Source organism: Lagopus leucura, unplaced genomic scaffold, assembly GCF_019238085.1.
Source record: "Lagopus leucura isolate 7727_CA_CO unplaced genomic scaffold, USGS_WTPT01 Super-Scaffold_73, whole genome shotgun sequence".
NCBI classification, from domain to species: Eukaryota; Metazoa; Chordata; class Aves; order Galliformes; family Phasianidae; genus Lagopus; species Lagopus leucura.
Window position 1 is genome coordinate 42,077,218 of NW_024962252.1, and position 25,994 is coordinate 42,103,211.

The 25,994-nt window shown below is 36.0% G+C and overlaps 1 protein-coding gene across 3 annotated transcripts in view; it reads right to left on the reverse strand.

The window, feature by feature from the left end:
* Positions 1–10,389: 10,389 nt before the first annotated feature.
* The window catches only part of TBC1D32 (TBC1 domain family member 32), a 77,191-nt gene continuing 61,586 nt past the window's right edge, over positions 10,390–25,994 (reverse strand). For all 3 annotated transcript variants that reach the window (XM_042892347.1, XM_042892356.1, XM_042892339.1), the window contains 6 exons: positions 17,335–17,404; positions 16,405–16,520; positions 15,344–15,498; positions 13,572–13,712; positions 12,760–12,948; positions 10,390–10,970 (listed from right to left, as the gene is read on the reverse strand). In XM_042892347.1, coding sequence (XP_042748281.1) covers positions 10,851–10,970; positions 12,760–12,948; positions 13,572–13,712; positions 15,344–15,498; positions 16,405–16,520; positions 17,335–17,404 — 791 coding nt within the window. In that variant the 3' untranslated portion in view covers positions 10,390–10,850. The remainder of the gene's footprint in view (positions 10,971–12,759; positions 12,949–13,571; positions 13,713–15,343; positions 15,499–16,404; positions 16,521–17,334; positions 17,405–25,994) is intronic.

Genomic DNA, 25,994 nt, shown 5'->3' on the forward strand with positions numbered 1-25,994 from the left:
GCTGATTATTTTTTTCTACTGTGAAATCTTCTGATGAATGGCCTCTGCTGCCTAAGAATTACTGTACCTTTCAGCTCTAGACCAGGTGGAGTGCTGCACTGCTGCATTTTAGAACAGATTTTCTAAAACTGTTTTCCCTATTCACAAAAATAGAAACGGCAGCTCTTGCAGGCAGGCATGAAAACAAAATGAGAAGTTGAGTTTAGTCATTATTTGAAATAATTCAGCAACAAAATCTCCTAAATTAACTCTTTATTACTGCATGAGTCTAATTGTTTTACACACACACACACACACACACACACACACACACTACTGCTTTTTGCTTTGCAGAAAAGACTGTATTGAAAAGCAGTATGGAAATGACCAGAAAATCTAAATGAAAGTAAGCAAATGCTTAGGGCACCCACCCATGGTGGGAAATCTGCATCTTAGGTCATTCTAAAGGTGTGGAAAGCCTTAAGTGTGTGTAACAATTTGAATGCATTATAGTGAATTGGATGCCAGATATAAGGTGCTCAAACTTTGAAATGATTGTGTTTCCTTAAGCTGGCTTCAAGGATGTGGTATCTGTTGTAGTGGTGTTGGAATTCCTTTACCTAAAGAGATTAATAGAGCTGGGATTTCAGTTTGATTTTTTTGTTTACTTGTTTTGTGGTGATTTGGGGTTTGTTTTTTTGCTTTTTTGTTTGTTTGTCTTTTATTGTTCTAATACCTGAAACTATGTAAGCATTTCCATATAGTAAGAAGGTGTTTAGAGCTTGCTGTCCATGAGACTGGAAATGGATCAGCTGACATGGAGGTGTGCATGGAGATGATCACTCATGCCTGGAGATTAACATAGCACAGTCTCATGTGTGTTCATGTCTCTAAAGATCTTCCCAGGCATGACCGAGGCCTACCTTGCTGGCTTACAGACTTGACAGCACTGTCTGATATTACAAGTGAGTACTTTCTTCTTTGCTCCTGCTGATGTTGCCCAGAGCAGCCAGACTGGGAGAATGAGGAGAGCTTCATCCCAGTTGGGCCAACAAAGGTTTTTAATATCTGCCTTGGGTTTACGGAAAACTCTTCTCTCTAAGATGTTTCTGCAGAGATGCCTGAGGCTCAACACACTGTCAGTTTTATCAAAATGGTTCTATCAAGAAATTGTCAGCTGCATAAACACAAGACAGCATTGCACAGAAGATGTTATTCTACAGGAGGGTGAGAGCTCTGCTGATTTCATATCCCCATTGGCATGGATTTTTTCTTGCAAGTGGATGATACTTTCCTATCCATTGGGACTGCAAATTTAAATTCTGGTTGTCCTTGTTGTGCTCTGATTATTTTATGAAGGGCTTTGCTTTCCAATTTCATGCTGGCATACTAATTTGATAGTTATTTCTTTTCTAATTTCTTATTCTCAGACCTAATGTTTACACTCCCTCTAATTGTTTTTTATTATTACATTTACTGTTTTAAATTCTGGTTTCTCTCAATACCTTAAGAATCATGCTGCCAATGCAGCATCTTTGCTATACCACTGTGCACACAGTGTTCACTGTCTGCATTTGCATAATGAGCTCAATTTTGTTGGCTGATTACTTTGTGGAAAGAATTGAACATTTAACAGATAATAATTGCAATCTATCAAACTACACAGTCACCTCACAAGTGATCACAGTATGTTTGCTAAAACTTCTGCTGAATTTTATGAGCTCTCATTCTCTGTATTGAAGTCTGACTAGAAACTTCACCTAACATTCAGTTCTATTAGAAGAAAACCCTGAATCTTAACAGGCCACTTGTTCTGATACTATCAAAACCAAAAGATTTCTCTAAATAAGTAAGTAAATAAATAAATAAATAAAAATTATTTGTTAATAAATTTGTTATTTGTTATAGGTAATGATGTATCTTAATATAGTGCTAGTTTGAGGCCAATAGAGATAGCAGCTTGCAGTTGGAAGATGATACTCCTCACCATAGCACGTCAGTATTGCATTATGTTGTCAGTGGCTGCCTGAAGCTCTGATGAAAAGCAGTTGGTGCTGAGAAAAACCACAGTGTAGCCTGCAGCAGCGCTGCACAATAAATCTAGATGAGTAGCTGCCATGCACGATGGTGAGATTCCACCACTCCTGCAGTGCAGGATGGTTTGGAAGCTTCAAGTCTGCTGCACATTGAAGGTGATGACAATTACTCAAGATATAACATTAGTTTCAGTAAGAGACAATGCAGTTTGACTCCAAATGATTTGGCTGAAAACTTGTTACGTTTTATTTTCCTGGGAGTCCAAGAAGTTTGAAGTATCTAGAAAAGACTATGGCTTCCCCTTGCCTCCATGATCTGTACAAAATGAATTTCCTAACAGTATTTGAATGACTCCCAAGTGGTTTAGACAGGTGGTCCTACTGGCTTCATGGGTACATAATTTCCCTTGGAAGAAATTTCTTGCCAAAACTATGTTTATCCCAAACCTCGGTTTCCTATTTTCTAACAAGAAACCTTTCTTTGTTGATCTAGAGATAGAGCAATATAGAGACATTGTAACTAAATGCCACTTCAAATCAAAGTAGGGAATAAGCACCTTTGGACAGGAAAACTGCTGCTAGGAGGTCCATTATGCTGGCTGTGGCAATGTATTGGGTTGTTCACAGCTTGAGGTCTTACAAACCAAGAAAAGGTTAATCTAAGAAAGACTTCCGAATGAAAACTGTGCTGCAGGACATTGTCTCGGTAATTCCATGAAATGTACTTTATCTAAACCATCAAGAATTTAGAGGAGAGGGAAATTCAATTAGATTAATGCAAATATGACAAAATGGGCCCTATTAGTTAAACGATTATGTTCTCTTTTTTCACCTTTTTTACTGCCTTGCTTGAACCTTTCATCTTCAGCTCTAGAGAACAGCTGACATATGGATTTTGTTATTCAGCCCTCCTTCTTTCAATTAACGTTCTCTTTACCAGCATGATTAGACCCTCATCATCCTGTTTTAATAGAAATGTTACTTTCTTACAGCAGTGATCTGACATGCAGACAGAGGGATGCTGCCGTATATACAGATCCTTGTGTTGCCTTATGAGTGTCTGTATTAATCTAAAGAAACATTTTTAAAGCAGAGTCTATTTTAAATGCAGCTAGCTTCCACAAAATGGATGATTATGATACCACGATGTTCTCTGACTTAGAACATGGGAAAAAACAAGAGCAGATAAAAGATTTTGAGAAAAAAGAAAACATGAATTTCTTTCAAATGGTCTATTTTCATTTGAGATTTTTTTTTTCTATGTTTATTTCTTTAAAAGTCTACCATAGAAATGCCTGCTGTCCCCATTCATTGTTCTAGGGTAATTTCATGTGTTCTCCTTGTCTTGTTCTATTTCTAAGGAGGAGACAAACCTGATGAAATATTAGTCAAGTGTCAGTGCCCAATTTAACCCCATCTAAACTAATTTTTCAAACCATGCTGATTCCTCCCTGTGCAGAAGTACATTTGTATTTAAGCTTTAAGAATTTTTTTTTCCTACTGAAATAGAATCAAACTGCATTATGCTTCTTTAATTTACTGGTTGATTGGTACTGTGTGAACAGGGAAGGTGGGTTTTTCCTGTCAGTCTCCTCAGTGTTTTGACTCTTTTTGAACAGTCCTTGTTAGCTGAAGTGATAAAACCGATACCTTATTCATGGTCTGAAATTAAAAGACTTGCTCTGTGTTAACTTAGAATTTGATCAAAAGTGGAATCCTAAAGCACATGCTCTATGGAAACAGCATTTTAAATAATTGGAAACTAGATGCAATGCTTTAGCTTTGAAGTAAGAGTTGCACCTCTGTATATTCATGTGTGGTCAGTTAATAGATAAAATGCCAGAAATGGTGTGATGAATATAATTCACTGAGTTACAGAAATCGTACAAATGTTGCAGCTCAGCAAATGACTTCCTTACAGCAAATAAATGCTAGTTGCTTTTCCCGATGCTAATATAATGATGTTATGTTTCAAATGAGTTTTGATTTTGTGTCTGCTCTGACTAGTTCAAATTGTCCCTATGGTTGTAGCCCAATATGGGATGTATTATAATTTGAAGTGAAAAATGTTTTCTGTTGTTACTGTTTTCTTGCCATGGAGTTATCTTGGGCTGTGGAACTTAGAATAGCAAGCTTGCCTTGTCCCTGCCTTTCACAGCAGAGTTCTTCATGCTTATACCTGGTGCTAATTCTGGTTGATGTACAGTCCGGCAGTTGACTTTGTCAATACACATGCATCCTAATTAGCCTGCTTCACCAATTGACCCAGATAAGTCTCCATGACCTACTTGTCTCAGTCTTTATTTACCACTCCACCAGTTTTTGGGTCATCAGGAAATGTTGTGAAGGAGGGTGTTACAATTCCTTCCAAATGACTGGTTACGTTTCAGTTTCTGCTGGTGCAAGTCCTGTTAGCTGTCCTTGCCTTGGGCAGATGGATGAGCCTGATGAGCCTGCTGTTTCCTTAGAAAATGTAGTTTGAAATAATTGCTTTCAGTGCTTGTTTTTTAGTAATGATGTCCATTAACGTGTTTTTTTCTCACATCACGGTAGACCCACAGATTTCTTCCCTAGGAAGCAGCTCTAACTCAATCTAATGAAAGAGGGACCTGCCATAGCTTGAGCTTAACATTAACCAAATTTAGTTTATTGTGAAATCAATGGAATATTGCTATGGATTAACTAGACATTAATACAATACAAATTGATTTAGAGAAGCCAAGACTGCTTATCTGTTGACCTAGTGGCTGTTTCAGTTGGACATCTTAAAACAATGAAAAATAGAGTTCAGAGTGTAACTGTCCTGACTTTGATCTAGGTTTTTTTTCCAATCAAATGCAAACAATGTTTTTTTTCTCTTTTAGTTATTTCCATTTCTGACATTCCCCTTGTTGCATGAACACAGTATATGGCAATTAGGAGGCTAACTGCTTCTGCCTACAGATCCGTCATCTTTACACGACCAGGTGAGCATTGCTTGCATTTTTTAGATGATAGATGCTCAGAGTTTTCAGGATAAAATAACTGTCAAAGGTGTCATGGCAGACACGAACTAGTGAAAATTATTTCTGTACATTACTGATTTCATCCCAAATGGCTGAGTCATGCTGTGGAAGTGGCAGAAGGAGGTGGTCTGGAAATGTGTCTGAAGCTTAATAAAGATGTTTCAATTCAGTATGGCATCCCAGGTCACGCATAGCAGAGTGCAAGAAGCAGAGACAGCAGTACTTCTCTAACTCCCTACAGTAGGAGACCAGGTCAGGACTGCTGATAGCTTATTTGGGATCTTGTGTTTTCTTACAGATGGCTTCTCAATGTTTCGAGGTTGTGGTTTTATTTAGTGTTTATTTAGTGTTCCCATGCTACTTTTTATTCTTATTGTTTCCTTTAAGTATATTTTGTTTTGCTTGTCAGGTACAAGAACAAAAGCACTCATGTTTCGCTGTCTAGACTGGGGGCACTTCAAGGATTGGAGACAATGAAATATAAAAACAAAGAGGGGGGGGAAAAAGTACTGAGAGGTAAATATGATAAAGATGAAAACTGGGGGAAAAGAAATTGAGAAACTGGAAAAATGCATACAGATGTAGAGACAAAAAATGTCTATATCTTAGAAGGCTTATAGACACAGATGTAAGCTATTTATTTTACATTTTTCCTGTGTTTATTTCCCTGAAAAAAATTGTGTTGTTGAGTATAGAGAGAAATTTTCAAGTACATATAAGCCAGCAAGGCTGGGTGAGAGTCTTCAAACCAAAGGTAACATGGCATCAGTTTGTCTTCAGATATCTGTTGCTAAAATGGTCATTTGTCTCTAGATTGTGCTTGATCCAAAGGAGATGCTAATGGTTGATGTTCTGTTTCTTATAGTGCACAATAGAATTTTATGTTATTATCAGATACTAATATTTAACATTCACATAGAATTTTTCTGCACTAAATGTTTTACAACTATTGTCTAATTAATCATTTCAGCTCCTTTCATGGACTGTATGCTACTGTAGCCGTTTTGCAGATGGGGAAGCTGCAGCTAATTGAATTGCTGGAGGCAGTGTAATAAGTGCTATTGTCAGTAGCAGCACTTAGTGCTCGGGCTGTGGGGCTTTATATTTGTATTCAACTCATCTTCCTGATTATTGTGCAGTGTACCTTTTTGCATTGATGTGATGCAGTATTGACGAAACTCATTGATATTAAGGGTCAGCTCTGCAGTTTGCAGCTCTTTCTTTGCTAGGGGATGAAGAATACAAAGTGGCAGCTGTTTAGCTGGTAGAGTCCCAGGTTTATCCAAAATGCACAGCGTAGAAGCTTGTTTCCTAACAAGTATCATTTGCTGATAAAGGAATTAATGTCTGCAGTGGATAAGTAGGTGTTTCTGGAGTTATATAGACTGGAATGAGATATGCAGTCATTACATTGCAACATACACTTTTTATTATCAGGTGTGTATAGGTATTTCTGTTCAAACACCTACAGCAAGACATCCTAAAGCACACTGGAGCTCAAGATCTCCAGGTTTTTCATAGACATAAGGATTTATTTGTGTTGTTGTTTTGTTTTTTTTTCCAGTTGGTGAAGGGAAGCAAAGATTTCTCTACTGAAAATGAACATGCTTCTTAACCTACTGAATTTCACATATTGATTTTGAGTGAGTGAAATAATAATTCAATTTTATTTACTTTCTGGCAGAAAATTGTGGTGTAGTATTTTCCAGAGAATGGCTTTCCTGCATATTGTCCTGATCACCTCCCCTTGTTGGAACATAAATATTATGTTTTATTATAGCAGTAGGGCATTTGATTCAATGCTGTCTGTATGTCCCTGATCTTATTAAAGCTCTCCAGAAGGGTGGGTTTACACAGTGGTGTCCCAGTGAAGCCTGAAGAGATGTGGCACAAAGTTCAATGAGCTTTGTGTTACTTTGAGCGTGTACCAATTACTGTACAACCAGCCCGTCTTCAATAATATCAACAGCATTCTGCACAGCAACTAGGGGGAGATGGGGAGCTCAACTTGGAATCTAATTGAAGATATGTTTTCTTTCTTTTCCCTTTTGTTTTTTTGTCTTCTTTATTTTTCTTTCTTGCTGTTGTGCTGAGTATTTATGAGCAAGTTGGAACGAGACTGATGCACATTCCTTTGGCTTTTAAGTTGATGGAATACATTTGATCCCACTTCAGCTTTACATTAAAATGAAGTCAAGAATTAGCAGCACTTCACTGCAAAATCAGCGATTTTGATCTCTGGTTTAATTATAGAACATGAAAGGATTGGTTATTTCGGATATAACTAACTGCAACTACTTACTTAACAAGGTAGGGTATTATTTTGATAAATTTCTGAAATTTGAGGCAGCTCTGCATTTTGAAAGATGTTTGTGCAGTTCTTTTGATTCAATAATACTCAACATCCAGGTTATTTTAGGTTCCAGTGTGAATATATGTGGCTTTTATTTTCCATTTGAGCAGTATTGCTGGCTCACAGCAAGTTGAATGTGAGCCAGCAGTGTGCCCAAAGCACTAAGGTGGTGGGCCTGGAACAGGCTGCCCAGGGCAGTGGTCACAGCCCCAGGTGATGGAGTTAAGGAGCACTGGGACAGCGCACTTAGACATAGGGTCTGAAGTTTGGGTGGTGCTGTGTGGAGTCAGGAGCTGGATACAACGAGCTTTGTGGGTCCGTTCCAACTTGGGATAAAAAAAAAAAAAAAAAAAAAAAAAAAAGTGAAGAAATCACAAAAAAAACCATATTTTACTTATTCAGCGCTTATTCACAATCTTTTTCTCTTTTTTTGGTAATTCGGTTATTTTAGAAAATATGCCAAAATAAGTCATCATTATTTTTAAAATGAGACTTTTATAAAGGTTAAAAGAACAGATTTATGCAATTGTTAACATTCTTTGACCATAGTGTCAAATACTTGGTTTGATCAGCTATTTTTAGAAATCTGTTCTCATATTTTCCAGCCTCTTTTATCATTGTAAGTAAACCAACATGGTTCACAGAAGGCCAAAAATGTGTAAAATGTTTTTTGAAGACAGGAAAAGTTAAACCCATAGACTCAGGAAATGCATAGACAGGAAAACAGAAACTAGTGGTGAAACCTTTGTCCATGCTGCTTGCTCTCTGTTTACATATAATTACAGAAATTCACTGCAGATTATAATAATTTATATTACATATAAATTTTATATTTTATAATTTGACTAGGTACATGCTTCATTACATTATATAAGGTATGTGATTTATTATATTCCCGATTCTAATCAAAGCATTTCTGAAAGTCCAAATATTCTGTAAAGAGAATGGTACTGAAGGTGTTGATAAAACACTGTAATTATTTCCTTAGTTCTTTAACCAAGCAAAGGACTACCTAATGCTTAACTTTCATTATGTAACATCACCTTCTGATGTTGCCTACATGACTAGCACACATTTGGGGAATTTATACTGCTCAGTTACTAAACCACATGCAGTAGGCAGCTGACCAATTATGCTGGCTACGTAGACTTCACTCCCCCCCCCAAAAGACTTATTCCAGTAAGAGTACAGTCTTGTTTCATTTAAAATGAAGAAACTTCATTGAAAATATCAAAACACAAAATATAAGATACAGAACAATTTGCTAACTTGCTAGGTGAAGTAAATACTATAACCAAAAATTCCTTCAGTGCAGCAAGTTATTTTTGCTGAAACTAAACTGGTATTCAAAGAAAGGATAGCTCTCCTAACAAAAAGATACATTCAATATTAGTGTGGAAGGTGCTTAAAGAGGAAGCCCTCCATGCAAAATCCTTAATAAAGCCATTACTTCTTCCTTCCATTAAGTCAACTTTAATCTTGGACTTGCCTGCTGTCCATGACTTTTTGAAGCAGACTGCTCCCCACTTCTAAAACTTTAAGATAAAATGACAGTAACTGCCTAATTAACAGTTTGGGATCCAACTCACAACACAGGAAAAGCTTCATTGGTGAATTTATTCAGCTACAGAGTAATTATGCACCACTTCTAGTACCTGTCCAGACTACACTGTTCTATCACCTGGTATAAAATTATTAATAGACAATCTAGAAAATGTCATACAGTTGTACTCTAGGCTACTTTCCAAAAAGATGGGTGCTTTACACCTATGCAAAAGGGTACTGAAACTCCTGAAGTCAGAACAGAGGAAAATTATACTGATGAGGTAGTATGCAAGAAACAGATGAAAGTCCTCACCACCACAATGCCATTTGTAGTAGAGAAGGAAAAAAAAAAAAGAGAGATTGTGAGCAGTGGGAATTTATATGTCTACTGAGAGAATTCTTAAAGGCACAGATGAAAAGGCCTGAACAGAACAGCATGCAAGAAGTGAGCAAGTCAAATTCTTGCAAAGAGTAAGTAATCTGCAGATACTAGAGAGGGTGTAGAGTGAGACAGGAGGGGAAGCTTCTCCTTAGCTGGTGACTGCTAGGATGTTCTTTACATACTTTTCTTGTGGTGGAGGTAGTAAAAAGAGGAAGTGGAAATGAAACAAAGTCCACGCTGACCACTAAGGTAAGTCTTAAGTATACATAAAGAAAACTACCTCTGTCTCATATTTTTCTTCACTGAGAGAATTCTGTTATCTGCTACATACTGAACAAACCCCAGTTCTCCTCCCCATCCATTTCATGTCAATAACCAGAAGTTACACCTATTTTTTTGTTCTATTTGAATATTAGGTTTTATTTGCATGTGACTATGAAGTTCTGTAGTTAGTAAACCATTATCTATCTTAAAGGTCTACTTTTCATATTATCTCATGTGGGCATTGTGAAGGTAACATTCCTACACGATAAATTCATTTTTTGAAATTTTAATGTAGACATGAAAAACGGGACAATGTGATAACTTCTTTTCCACCTACAACCTACCTACCTACAAATGCTCAATTTCTCCTCCTTGCCAAAACCTATCATCTTATAGGACATAATTTCAATGAAAACCAGTGCAATTTATTAATTAATTTTACACACCTATTGCTATCTAATTTACTGTTATTTATTGACTCAACATCATGTTTGTTGCTTTGAAATATGGATTCAGAAAACAACTACTAATTGGTGCACAAATAGTTACATTCCTTAATTTCCTTAATTTCTTAAATAATACTTAGCAGTGACATAATGCAATACAGAAGAGAAAGCTGTTAGAATATTTACTTAGCTGCCTTTCCTGAGCAAATGGGATACAGCGTTTCTTCAAGAAAACCATGTTTGTTCTAAAATTCAGCCAACTTCAACAATGTCAAAATTTTACCTACACGGGTAAAAAGTGTAAGGCGGAATTATCAGTCTTCTTTCATTCCATGCAGTTGATCACTTCATTTTCTCAGCTATATTCACAAGGACAAAATACCTGTATACAGAGATTTATTTTTCATTTATTCACTTCTCATGCACATGAATTATGCACTGTTGCTTCTAAAAAAATTAAAATAAAATCACTTCGTCAGGCCCATACAAAATACAAAGGTTTTAGGACTGTGATGCATGAATATGACAGTGATGCAATGATTTGCAAACAGGTTCTATGTATTTTAACGAAAAAATTTCAACAATCTGGATTCTGAATCTACTTTATGCAAAATAAAAATGAAGCTATGCATGTGATCAGTCTGGGAAAACACTGTATTTTTAGGTCATCCAATTTCAGAGAAGACATATTGTAAAAACCATATTCTGAAAACCCTCCTAATTTATTTTACAGTATGTATTTATAAACAGCCTGACTTATTTTAGTGCATGTTTTTATATGAAATAATCAACATTCTTTTACTGAACGTAACCAAAGCTAGAAAATCTGTCATGCTTGATCTATGTGTTCTGCACTCTGATGTTCCTCATGTCTTTTAGCAGCATGGGTCTGTAGATCAGTTCCAAGCTTTCCATGTATTCTAAATAATCAGTCACTCGAAATCCATGGAGTGCTTCTTCCTGTACAAATAGAAACAGAAAATTAGCTCAGAAAAAAATATGCATTATTAAAATTTAAAGAATTACAGGCTGCTAAAGAGAGTTAATTTTCTACTGCTTACAGTACAATACACACATTTTAATACATTTAATTTAAAAATTAAGCATATCTGCTCCTGGACAGTACCTTCCAATTAACCTCATGGAAATAAATGTTATTCATCTTATTTTTGGAGAGCATGAGATATAATGATTTATAATGAAAACAAAGTGAGCTTTAAAAAAGCAAAGTCAGGTATTAAAATATTATTTTTAAAGACTTTTGCACCTGCATATGGTATAGTGAAGTTTATTAATGTGACTTTTGTCACATACACATACACACTACATCTGGAATTGCATAAAATGACAGAGTAACTTTTTTCTTCTTTGAAATAAATTAAGAGCTATCAAAAGGAAGATTAGAATGAAAGTGTATCACTAACTCTTCTTTTTCTGCAGTTCTCTCAATGGGTTGCAAATACTTCAGTACTGCATTAATATAGGGCACTTATCATCCATCTAACAGCACCATGACAAATTTCTAGCCTGTCCACACTATAGGTGACAGCGTGCAAACTGTATTACATAATTCACATCAACTATGCCAACAAGATTAAGTTGTTTTTAAGCTTGTACATTGATCAAAAACACTCAAACAAAATGATGTACTCATTAGACTGTATACCAAACATTTTTAAGAAAAATGGCTTAGTTTATGCATTGTTCATATTCAGAATACTTTGATTGGAAGGTACCTACAAAGATCATCCAATCCAACTGCCTGACACTTCAAGCATGTTACTGAGGGCATTGTCCAAATGCTTCCTGAACGTGAACAGGCATGAGGCATCAATCATCTCTCTAGGAAGCCTAGCTCCAGCATTTGATCACCCTCATGGTAAAGGAGTTTCCTCTGTAAACTACACCTAGCTCAGCTTTCTGCTGTTCCTGCCCTGCCAACAAATGACCAGGAGCACAACACTGCACCTCCCTCTGCTTCCCCATCTTGGGGAGCTGCAGAGAGCAATGAGGTCAGCTCTTGGCCTCTTCTTCTCCAGATGGGACAACCCAATGTCTTAGGCCTCTCCTCACAGGACACACCATCCAGCCCTGCTATGAGCTTTGCCCTCTTGCCCTCTTTTAGATGCATTCAAGTACCTTAATATCACTCAATATTTTAAAACATAAGATGTACGCTGATCAGAAGACCACGATGCAGAGACATAGCTCGTAAAGTAACTCTGACTGGAAAAAAAAAAGGTAAAAAACACCTAAGAATATCTCAGGAAGAAGACCTCTGTCAGCTGCTATGATGCCAATAAAAGGAAAATTTTGAAATATAGTACTTGTACTAGTGACGACACTAAGTTTATGAATTACTTCGGTCAGTGACAACACTGTTCATGGGAGATGGAGAACCTCCTTCCTCAGTCATCTGTAGGAAATATATGGAGTCTTGTGTCATTCAGAACATAAGCATATTTCTTTTATTATATTCTGCATGTGAATCTGCCTGTCATGTTAAAAAAAAAAAAAAAAAAGCAGAATGGTTTTCACTTTGTCTATTCAGCTTTTTTTTTTTTTTTTCACTCCTGGTTTAACAACTGCATCTACCAATGCAGCTCAGCTTATCTTGATTCTTTGAGTATCATTTAAGAAACAGGCAGAAAATAACTACTTTAGATTAAGAAGCATATTCATTTCCAGTACAGAGAACTTTGTTTCCCTTCAACGACTGGAAAAAAAAAAATCACAAAGAAATCCTTACTTTAAGAAAAACCTGGAGATCTTGGGCTTCAGTGTGCTTCAGGATGTCTTGCTGTAGGTGTCTGAACACAGAAATACACATATAAACCTGATAGTCAGGACCGAGGAAAATACATGTGGCGATGTAATGACAGATCTCACTCCAGTCCATGTAATTCCAGAAACACTGAGTTATCCATTGTAGGCAAATCTAGATGACAATGAAATTATGTATAATTATATCACTCTAGGCATTCAGTCTAGGTAATTAATCAGCATTATCTTATGACTTTTCTATAACACAGCCTTTTTCTCCTTTAACATTAACCAGGAAAAAGTTAACATTACAGATAAATTCTGTAGTGATATCTCATTAGTATAGAAGAGTTTTCTTTTGTTTTTTTTTTTTAACCTGACTTTAAAGTAGCCTTTATAAGATGAATTTTGCTTTAATATCAACTGATCTGCTTTCTACCTGAAATTTTTCACTTCCTTCCCATGGAAAACACAGAAAATTATTCTGAGGGATAAGATATTCTAATTATTTTTAATGATACATAGGAGTTTCTAATATCTCACCTTTATCAGATTTTCTGGATGAATATGTAATGGAAGATCATTAGCTGCAGCACATTTTACAAAAGTCACCTGAAATCTATGTTAAAATACTTTAAGTCACTGTACATTCAACATTCTCTCATGCTGTTTTGTAAACACCACATGGGTGCTGCATGGGAAAAAAAAAGCAGTAGATCCAACTTAAATTCTCAATTTCAATTTTGTGGATTTGTCCCACAAGAGAAGTTGACGATACCTTGTTATGTCATCATTTACCTGGGATGGAGTGAAACCAGACATGTGGAAGGCAGAGAAGACAAGTGGCAACTCAGCTTTCAGCAGCATCTCAATGTAGTGAGCACTGCAAAAGTAGACTGGATGGATGCCAGATTCCACTGTGGCAACAGGCAGGTGCACCTAATTAAAAACAACATTGAGAAAAAAAGATCAGATCACAGAAATGTATAACTGTAAAATCCCTTTCTGAGAATAACGTATAAGAATATATGGATTTACTCGTATGATAAGTCATCTCAATTATTTGAAAGGTAAGAAATAAAATAAACAAATAGAGAAAAAGATGATGTTATCAGCTAGAAAAACATGTTGTTAAGCTAAGAAAAATCCAAAGTTAGAAACTCTTATACATCCTGACTACTTGTTTGCATTAGCAATTTAAGTCTTTACTGCACATATGCTTTAATTTTCAAAGAAAGTATGGAGAAAACGTTACTGTTTTTTAAACAAATACTAATTTTTATTGGTTTTTTTTTGCCATTTTACTGGTGGATAGAAAGTGGAAATTCTATGGTATCTACTGTTGATTCCTATATGCATGCTTTTTTTTTTTTTTTTTTTTTTTTTTCCAGCAAGCACAGCTGGTATAAGTGAAATTCTGTTTTGTGCTACAAAAGAAACAGAGGTTAGCTATATATTTGTCAGTGTTCGGTTTCTAGCTAATGAATATTTAGCTAATGCAAGAAGGTTAATGTACATCCTTTGGAGCTTTCCACCTTTCTTAGGCAGCATTATAGCCTAATGGGTGCATAGTACTCATTCATGTTTTGGCATTTTATTTTAATTTACATTGTGAAAATTATGCAAATAGGATAATTATTCAATTTTTTCTTTGTTTCTTCAAGATGTGAAAGAGACATCATGTAAGTATTGAGAATGAATGTTAGTACTGCAGCAACCCTGCAATGCTGCTTAGATCTTGTACAGAAGACAAGTTTGTAGTACTAATGATGTTCAGCACAATTATATTCACATAACGAAGCAAAACTGCATTCTGTTAGCAGGTTCAAGGCTGGACTCAGTGTTGTGAGTGGACCAATAGAGTTATTTCTCATGAAAAGACTCATCATTTCACATTCACAGAGAATTACATATAGAAAAAATGCAAAATACAGAACTCACAGATGACACATACTTTGTAGTTTATGGTCAAAACATTCAAGCCAATGTGACAGTGCACAAAATCAAGCTGAAAGGGTTTTGGTTTACATAGATGATGCCATAATATCTAATCAAATATTAAAATCATGCTACAAATTTGATTCAAAAATATTAATAATTTCAAATTATAAAGCATTCAGAATTTGGGCAGTAATAACTTTTCAAAGTAACTAAATACGTTTTAGTGGTTTTATCCATAAAACTGAATTTTACTGAAAAAACTAATGGATGAACTTGCACACTATTAAAAAAAGGTCATTAACACACACACAAAAATGCCATTTAGCCTTCACACCGCATTTAATGGTGCTACAAGGTTTATCTTACTGCCATCTTTAAAAATTCAGTAACACTGCCTTGCCATCAGTCCACCTGTACTTTCAAACAACCATTTAAGTGAATGCCAAATCTATATTCTTCTGAGATTTTTTTTTTCATGTCACACATTCAGCTAGAGAGCTTTAATGAAAACTTAAAGCAATAAAATAAAATAATAATAAAAAAACACAACACTTGAGGAAATTGGTGAAGTCTCCTTTGAAAAACTTTAAAATTTGCCCTTCAGAAAGAATTAACTTTTACGTTCTTACAGACATATGCAGTCTTGGTATCCAAAGAAACGCTGAAACAAGAAGATGAGAAAATTGCTGAAGAAATGTTAGAGTTTTCTCTCCATCCCCTGACATTATGAGGAACACAGAAGATGCAAACCAGTCATAGCCAGGATAGTGTCCCTGCAAACAGCCTGCATTTTCTCAGTTAAGGAACTCAGGCAAAGAACTCTGCATTGCCACTCAGGAATTGCAGACCTCCTCCCTCAGGTCCAAACAGAACTAAGAGCTGGCTTGTTATAGATGTTACAGGGGAATAGAGCTGCGCAGAAAACAGCTTCTAGAGGCACACCTGTCTCTACAGATAAAATAAGAGGATTATTCGAGCTATTTTCCCCGTAGTCTACTTTTTTTTTTCCAGTCTGCAAGTAATGGAACCAAATCAGCAAAAGAAAAGAAAACCCAAGAGAAATCTGTAAATACAAAACCATTACATCAAAACAAGTGTGCCTACAGTATGGAAACTAAGAATGGTGGAGGAGGAAAATGGGAATTGAAAAGATTAAGGGAGAAAAAAAAAAGAAAAAAAAAAAAAAGAAGAAATACTGTCAGAAAAGAGTTTAATTATATTGTGACCAATATGCATGAAGTGTACTTCAAAAGTTAAATTAAGTCTAATGGTTGAAGAAAAAAACTTATTGGAAATGGTTATCTTTGTTATGACTTCTGACATTTTTAGATCTTCTATGGAACATTTTTTTTATTATTAAAACATTCTTGCTGATCAAATTACAGGCACAGATTATTACACAGGAAATATCAATAACACTGTAGACACTGTGGAAACACCACAAATATTTATTAATGCTCAAAGGTGTTTTGTTCCAGACTCCTTACCACAGATGGAAAGATGTGTAACAAAAATGAATGAAACACAATTTTAACAAAAAAAGGTACAGATGGCAAAAGGTTTTATAGTGCATTGAGTGTGCATTTTACATTTTTAAATCTGCATTTTTTCTGTTATTGCAGTATTTATTACACATACATCAAAAGCCCAGATTGAATGTTCAAATTCTACTGCCATTAAGAAAGGATACGAAGTGAGGATACCACAGCTCTCTGCTGTTGTTTCAGAAACTGCTCACAATTCATTAACACGAAGCATAGCTCATTTTCAGCATGTTCTTTTAGCAAGTTCAGATGTTTTCCATATCTAACACAGAAAGTTAAAAACTGAAATTTAGATTAAATACATTTATAAAATTCTAAAACAAAACCAAGAACTCTTATTTAATAGGCCTGTAAAAGATAAGAAGTCATAGCACTGATCATCAAAAACAGGATACAGAAGATGTATAAAAATGGTTTAATAAAAGCTACTATCCTTCATTTAGGAAGGACACACGCCAAACACTTTATACTAGGTGTTAGAATTCCTCACCTAAATTCTGCTTCATTCAAAATTTCAGAAATTGTGGTGGGAAGGAGCAAGAACTCTAGTGATACGCTTTCATGATTCACTCTCCTCATGTATATTGTTCAGAATTCCATCTATTTTATAGGTAATTATTGGCACCATAATTGAAATATTAATGCTATAGATAACAATCTGTGGAAGTACATACACATTAACTTTTCCATCATCACAGCTCTGCAAAGTACCAGCCAAGCAATACATGTTAATGACATATAACTAAGCTGAGCTAAACAGAACCCTTTATAGAAGCAACGTGAAGAGGAAAAAAACCCACATAACTCAAGATAATGTAATTTAAGCAGTAAATCTTACTAACAAGTTACAATTAACCTTTGCAACAATCAAAGATAATAAGCTACATAATATGTACAGATAATTTAATTAGTACTAATAGCTTTTTCCTTTTAAAAGTTAGAATTCATTTTCTCAAAAGATAATCTTTAGATTTAGATAGTATTGCTTTAACTGAGTTAAAGGATTAAATATCATTAAAGTCACCACATGAAAATCAAACAAATTCTAGAAACAGTGGGTAAATATTTTAATGTACCTGACTGTCATTTCAATACCGAGCTGCTGCATCGATGAAAGGTTTTCTTTCTTCACATCTGCATCTGTGGCTAAAACCAAAGAAAAAAAATATAATAAAATATTATATAATATATGATTTTAACTAAATATTAATGTAAAGCTTGTATGTATGAATACTAATTTTGGAGAACTGTTTCATATTTGAAGTGAGTTGAATATTGTTTGCAGTGGAAGCATTAAGAAACTGCATTGCTCAGACACTCATTTTTTTAATTAAAAGCAGTTTCTTGACAAGAAAGTGTCCACTTTTAGAATGGTTATGAGCTTTAAAGCATGATGAGAACAAACATCTTTTTCAGACCCATTTCTTGGCAGAGCTTCATACCTTCTTGCCAAGAAATCAGACAATGCAATGTTTTTTATTTGCTTTCTTCTATCCCGGTGGCCTTAAAAGTATCCTGTAAAGCCAGCATCCTGTAAAGCCAGCCTTATTTATAAAGTTCAACGTTGATATTAATCTATTTATAGCTGGCTGATTTAAAAAATCTTATATTTCCATGAATTTTTTTTTTCCACACACTGTAGTGCAGACCTGTTTCTCACATCCTTGAACTAAAAAATGAAGTTAGACAAAAATTAATAAATCATGAAATAAACTGTGTTAGTAAAATTTTCTCAAAAAACCCCAAAAAATTAAATATAAAAGACAGGGTTGTGTCTCATCTGTGTCCACATCTCAGTGAAGATACCTACACTTTAAAAAAAAAAAACATCAATCCAACAATACTATGAGTTAAATTTTGAGGGCTTTAACCTTTAACATAATTCTTTCAGACAAAATATAATAGAAAATAAAAAAAGACTTCAAAAAAATTAAAAAGTCTGATATTGTTAAAAACGTAAACATATACAACAGCAGAAGTTAAAATATATTCATGCAAGTGATAAACGTGAAAGTCTGATTACCATTAAGATGATTACATTTGATATGCATTTTTTCTCTATCTTTTCCATCAGATAGAGAAATTAAATGGAAGGATTCCCTGTCTACCCATTCAGGTAAACACCAGGTTCCTGGTAAGCAAACAGGGACTAACGTAAAATATTTACAGGTTAAGGGAAGAAATTAAGCCTCTGATTAGAAAGGTCAAAGAAAACCAAGACACATTGATGCTAGGTTTCTTGAATAAAACAATACTACAAAATTACAGTTGACAATGAAACAATAAATTTGAGCAGAGGAAGTATGATAAGAAAAAAAAACATAAAAACAGTATCACAAACTGAATGGAAGATAATGATCTAACTGTTAAGGTCCTGAGAAATTAACCTTTTTCTTTTGACCAAGATGTTTACACATAAGAAAAATCAAGTGAATCTTTCAGTAAGATAAATTTATTCAATAAACTGGTAAGTCTGAGATATTAATGGCAAGTCCAAGGTTTTGTTTTTTTTACCTCAGAAGTTCAAGTATGCTATGCATAACCTACCACAATATTTGAAAGAATACATATAAAATCACATGGAATGTCGGTGACAATGCTGTGGAGATGTATGAAACACTCCTTATGTTTTTACAGGTTCTATTCCAAGCTGCCTTTTTACTCAAGCTGCAACTACCATACTAGCAGCCAATTAACTTCCAGGTTCCTACTTGCAATTGTGAATATCAGAGCTATATTATATCCTAGAAGCCATGATGGAAAAAAAACAAGGGGGAAATATGAATAAGGATACTATCACTAAATAGCTAATTCAGTCCAGGCATGACCACACTGAATGGCAGAAGAAAAGGAGACAGTATAACAACCCCTGAACTGCAAGTAAGCTCTGCCTCCACTTGAGATTTACTCCTGTGAGTGGAAATGTTGGAGCTAGTATTGCAGTCCAGCAATGGTGTGATAAGGAACAGCCATACAGGAGCACGCTACCTGAGCCACTGTTTCCATTCTGTAACAGCTTACAAGAAGCAGTGAGTGCTTATTTCTTATTAACATTACAAGAACACAACTGATTTCATTGATCTTTATTGCCTTTTTTTTTCCCCCGCTCTGTTCTAATAATTCCTTAGTTGCTGAAAAGACTTTTCTTCTTTGATTTTTTTTTCCCTTTGATTTTGCCCTGTATTGCAAAAGAAGATAAAATTACCATGGAGTTTGGACTGAATCATTTTTTGATGTGCAATAACTCATCAAGGCAAAAACTTGCTTTTGTGCACCAGTGTACGCAATATAAACACAACTCTGTATGCTACACAGTTGACTTACTAGCAATTCACAGCTAAAAATATGAACTCATAAACTGTGGTTCTTTCTCCTGTGTCTTAAGTTTTGATTTTCCATTTCGCTTTCCAATTAACAGACTGGAAAGATTAGGAAAACTTCCTATTGATTAAAAACTGGACCTAGAAACCTTAAATGCTCCATTAAGCTTAACAAACTACTGTTTTAAGAGTAAATATGAAGATATGCATGTTGCAGTATGTGGTCTAAAGCTGACTAGCAAGATTACAGGAATACGTTGTGACTGCACTACTGAAATGATGTTCATGACACTAACAGATTCCATTTCACTTTCAACTCATTAGACAGATACTTATTAATACATTTGATAATGAACTCCTGAAAAACAGTGAGTTTCTTAACAAAAGGTATAATGGATGAATTTTCTAAACTAAAATGCCATTTATTGTCAAACAAAGGACAAAACATCTCTCTGAACTGTGATTTTGGTAAGAACAGGATACAGAACTGTGACTATTATTAAATAGAATTAATATGCATTAGCAACTTCTTTGCATTTATTGAATGAAATAAAAATCTATGCCAAAAAGGATTTTAACACTTACTTTAAAAATACGGCAAAATGGAAATTAATACAAATCAAAACTTTTGACATGAAGGATGTCAGAATTCCATGCATTTCTTTAGAAGCTGTAAAGCTTTACAATATAAAAATTAGTAATAAAAACTGAAAGTTGATTTTGTTTCTTATTCTAAAATGCATTAATTCAACAGCAGTAGGTATGGACAATATTAAAATTTAAATGATTCATTTTGTTTAACCTTGCAATCACACTTTACATTAGCAACCTACCATGCACCCTTTTGAGAAACTAATCAAGATAAATACAGGTATTCCTGTTATCAAAATTGTCTTAGAAATTCATTATTTAATACAATCTTCATTCAAAAGAGAAGATGCTTCCCTTGAGACACCAATGATTGCGAACTATTAATTGCCAGAGATAACTATGAATAAAAAAAAACCATCAACACGACACGTGAAACAAAAATGTAGAATATTATATTTTTCTACACTAAGGAAGTATTTCATCCAATCATAGAATTTTTAGAGTTGGAAGCAACTTTAAAGGGAACGGGGACATTCACGGTTGAATCAGAATGCTCAGCCTCACACTGAAAGTCTCCAGGGATGGGGCATCCACCACACCTCTGGGCAACCCATTCCAGTGCCTCACCACCCTCACTGTAAAAGACTTTTTCCTTACATCCAAGCTAAATCTACCCTCTTTAAATTTGAAACTATGTCCCCTTTGTCCTGTCATCACAAACCCTGCTAAAGAGTCTGTCCCATTCTTTTCTGTACGTCCCCATTAGATATGGAAAGGTCACTACCAGGTCACCTCAAAGCCTTCTCTTCTCCAGGCTGAACAGACTCAGCTCTCTCAGCCTGTTCTTGCAGGGGAGGCTTCCATTCCATGGATTATTTTTGTGGCCCTTCTTGGGATGCACTCCAACAGATCTGTGTCTCTCCTGTATTGAGGACTCCACATCTGAACACAGTACTCTAGATAAGGCCTCAAAAGTGCACAATAAAGGAACAAGATCACCTCCCTTGACCTGCTGGATGAGCCCAGAATACAGCTGGATTTCTGGGCTGTGAGGGCACACTGCTGGCTCATATCCAGCTTCCTACCCACCAGTACTCCTAGATCCTTTTCAGCAAAGCTGTACTCAATCCTTTCATCCCCCAGCTTGCATTGGTAGTCAATACTGCCTCGACCAAAGTGCAATACCTTGCACTTGGATTTATTATACCTCATGCAGTTCACCTGGGCCCACTGATCAAAGCTGTCTAGGTCTCTCTGAATGGCATCCCATCCCTCTTGTGTATCGACTGCATCCCACAGCTTGGTGCCACCTGCAAACTTGCGGTCAATGCCATTGATGAAGATATTAAAGAGTATTAGTCACAGCACTGACCCCATGGGGAACCACACGTCACTGATCTTCATCCAGACACTGAGTCACTGACCACCACTCTCTGAACTCGATCTTGCAGAACTCTTCATCCATACAGTCAACATCAGAGAAAGCCACTAGGTTGTTCAAGCAGGATTTTCCCTTGGTGAAGCCATGCTGATACACCCATATCACTTCCCTGTCTTCCCTGTGCCTTAGTGTAGCAACCAGGAGGATCTGCTACACAATCCTTCTCAGCACAGATGAGACTGAGACAGGTCAGTAGTTGCTGGGGTCATCATTTTTACACTTCTTAAAAATAAGTGTGATGTCTTCTTTCCTTTTTTCCCAGGAGAAATTTTACCTGTCTGCTATGACTTTTTCAAATATCAATGAGAGTGGTTTGGCAACTACCACAGCCAATTCCCTTCGGATTCTGCGATGCATATTATCATGACCCAATGACTTGTGGATGTTCAGGTTCCTCAGTTAGTTACAAACCTGATCGTCCTTTTTACCAGGAGGGACGTTCCTTCCCCAATCCTCTACTTCCAAAACAATAATTTGAGGGTTCTGTGATGAGCAATTATCAGAGAAGATTATTGTCACCAGCCTGCCTGTGTCACTCACTAGGGGGGGATATGCCCTCCTGTACTTTTTTTTCTGAACCTATAGAAACCTTTCTTGATCTTCTTTGTACTCCTTGTGAGGTTTAGTTTAAGTTAGGCCTTGGTTTTCCTGACCCCATCCCTACACAGCCTAGCAGCCTCTTTATACTCTTCCTATGTTACCTGTGTCTGTTTCCACTGCCTGTGCACTTTCTTCATGCTCTTCAATTTGACAAGCAGGTCCTGGTTCAGCCACACTGGTCTCTTGCCTTCCTTTCCTGACAGCTCACTGTGCTACTTCATTTCTATTTATTTCTCTTTATCACTTTCAAATCTGCCTCTTGTTTTGTTGCAAATTCCTTTCCTTTGTTGTCATGCCTTCCCAAAAGATTAGGAAGAACACGAAAAACAGGATAAAGAGAAGACACGGACCAATTCTTTATGCAATCCCAGGTGTTTTCTTCCCTCACAGGCTTGACAGATCAGTTGCATTAATTCTGGTCATATACTTCAAAATGTGCAGTACTTCCTTAAAGTTTTGTAGAATTCAAGAGCATTAGAATAGATATAATGCAAAGCATGATTTGCAAAGGCAATTAAATACGATAATCAATCTATAGCTACAGACACTTCAGACTGAGTTAAGTAGCGCACAGTCCAATCCTTCCTGATGAGACTAGACTTCAATACATCAACTCGTCACACTTTACAACTCATCTGAAAGGTTTTCTTACTTGTTTTCCCTCTTACCAGAAAAAGAAGCTGAATCAAAATGTGGCTGAGTCAGAAGATGGGCTGTATTGAATTACATTCACATTGAAATGACTAGATGCCAAGCTGAAACAGCTTTTCAGCATATTTCATACATGTATGGACTTTAGGTAATAATTTATTCCTGTGTAACTGCTGTCACCACAAAGAAACTATTGGCTTCCCTTTTGTGTTAAGGGGAAAAAAATTACTAAAACTGTTATTTATAGTATTGACTTTTCTTTTTTCTCTCCTTAGTGCTCAGGCCAAATCTTTTTATGGCTATATAAATAACCATTGCACAGTGCTAGTTTTTTGTTTTTTTTTTTTTTTTTAACTTCAATGACGGCAAGAACTGTTAGTTTTCTTTGTTTGGATGGAAATTACTTTTGATTCACAGGAGCCATGTAAGTAACAGTACTACAAACAGTTAATGAAAATCCCATGGTGGTCACAACTTCCTGCGTAATTTCTGTATGTGCTTCCAGAATCTTTACAAAGTGCAGGTTTTTCTCTGCTATCAGATCTCTATTATGTGGCTTTGTCCATATAAATGGACAGAATCGTGAAATAGAGAAAATCTTTTATTTAATTAAAAATTACCTTTTCTCTTACTTTTCTTCTTATTTAAGTTCAAGGAGGGAAGGCTCAGATTGGCTGTCAGGGGGAAGTTATTTACAGAGAGAGTGGTGAGGTGCTGGAACAGGCTGCCCAGAGATGCTCCATCCCTGGAGATGTTCAAGACCAGGCTGGATGGGCCCTGAGCAAACTGGTCTAGTACTGGATCTGGAAGTTGGTGGCCCTGCCTGTGGCAAAGCAATTGAACTTGATGATCCTTGGGGTCTCTTCCAACCTAAGCCATTCTCTGATTCTTCATCAGGTATCTAGACATTGACACTGTCAGTGGGCAGGTACAGAAGGAGTTGGTGTAAGACGCTGTGCTTTGTTGGTATCTATCTTCTCTTCTTCTGATAGCCTTATGAAAGCTATTTGAAAACATTTTATGGAGTTGGAGTAAAATAGAAATCCTACACTTCTCACTACACTCTCTTCTGCCATTTTGCTACTGTTATTTGATGGCGTCATCTGCTTCACAAAATCACTCATCTAGAGCACTTCTGAGAGCCTGAATCTCATATTCATTATCTGAATTGTCTATTAAAAAATCCTTTTTCAAAGGAAAATTAATCGGACTTAAACTATGAATGGAGAGAGAGACAGTGGCTCCTCATCAGTGCTAAGTAATCTCAAGTATATTTCCACCTTGACTTCTGAAAGCATCTGTTAAACCACGAGAAAGACTGCTTGTCATAACAACAGAAGATCAAAATATTTATATCTAGAATTTCTTCTCTGAATATTACTCATCATAAACACTCAACCTATTTTTGGCAGCAACATCATTAAGAATGAAATGTTTATTCATTTCAGTTACACATGAACTAGCAAAGGGCTAATGCTTTTTGCTAGCAGTATCCATTTTAAAGAAGTGTATTCAACAAATGATGCAGGAGGAAGGAAACAATGCTCTTCTTTCTCCTTCCATTTGAATCCATTTTGTGGTGCTGTCCTGTATTTCTGAGTCACTACTCCTGAGAAACTTCCTGTCAACATTTTTGAAATTTCTCAGTTCATCACCCAATTCACTTGATCCTTAGAAAACTAAGTTTACTGAGTGGTAAAAAGCTCCTATGAGATTTTGTTCAGCCTGAGAATTAAGCCTCAACTAGAGGAGGAACATAGCATTACACCTGCTTTATGGCTAACACCTGAAGTACCTGAGATTCTGTTACTTCAGTTGTTTCAGAGATAAAGTTGAGTGGAGAATTCAACTGCAAGGTCATCCACAAAACAAGAAATACTAAAAGAACAGTTAACCCTGAAAGGTCACAGCATGCTTTAGTTCAGGAGGTCTGGAACACGTGATGGAGACTATGACATTAACAGGTTAGATGACTCTGCAGTTGAAATTCTTTAAGAAATGGTTTGTTGGAACCTTGAGAAAACTAATACATTTCTACAAAACATTTCTGTTTCAATCACAGAATCACAGAATGGACAGGATTGGAAAGGCCCTCGAGGATCATGAATCTACAATCCCCACATTTAATACTAGACCAGGCTGCCCAGGGCCCCATCCAATCTGCCCTTGAACACCTCCAGGGATGGGGCATCCACAACCTCTCTGGGCAGCCTGTTCCAGCACCTCACCATTCTCTCTGTAAAGAACTTCCCCCTGACATCCAACCTAAATCTTCTCTCCCTCAACTTAAAACCATTTTCCCTTGTCCTGCAGTTATCAACCCTTCCAAAGAGTTAATTCCCCTCCTGCTTGTAGGTTCCTTTTAGGTACTGAAAGGCTGCAATGATGTCACCCCCCAGCCTTCTCTTCTCCAGGCTGAACAAGCCCAGTTCCCCCAGCCTGTCTTCATAGGGGAGGCGAATTGTTAAGTATTAAACTTGGAAAAGAGGATGGACAGAATTCATTAAGGTATAAAATACATACTGTATGTTACTTTCCTCATCTGAATCCACATCATAGTAGCATCAATGCTGCTATCAAAAAAGTAAACTTCAAGATTTGTGTTACTGTTTATAATTAAATACTGCAAATGCAAAGTGGTTTATCAGTTACTTTTCCCTCTTCCTTATCTTCAAAATGATAACAACTCCAACTAATTTGATTTTTCCATATTTGCAAATTTTATAACAGACTGAAATCCTGAGGGATTCCACAGCAGATGGATGACTGTGCTATTTTAATTACAGCTACCTAAGGGTTTAGAAACTTTTTTTTTTTTTTTTTTTTAAGATGATTTTTCATTTTAAGGAATATGATAACCACTGAGTATTTTTGCTTTTTACTGACAAACTGGATCCACCTCCATGACTATTGTGGCCTTCTTCATTAAAATTACACAACTGCTAGACACTGCTTCTCCAGACCTCAATTTGTTCAAGAGAGAATGGTGAACACATCCAACTGCCAAACACATTTGGCTTATTTACATATGGAGTTAGAAAGATGTATCAGGAAAAACAGTTTACTTTTTAACAACTCATTAGCTCTGCCTAATTCAGAACAATATCTCTAACAGCAGCTTAAGATTTTAGCT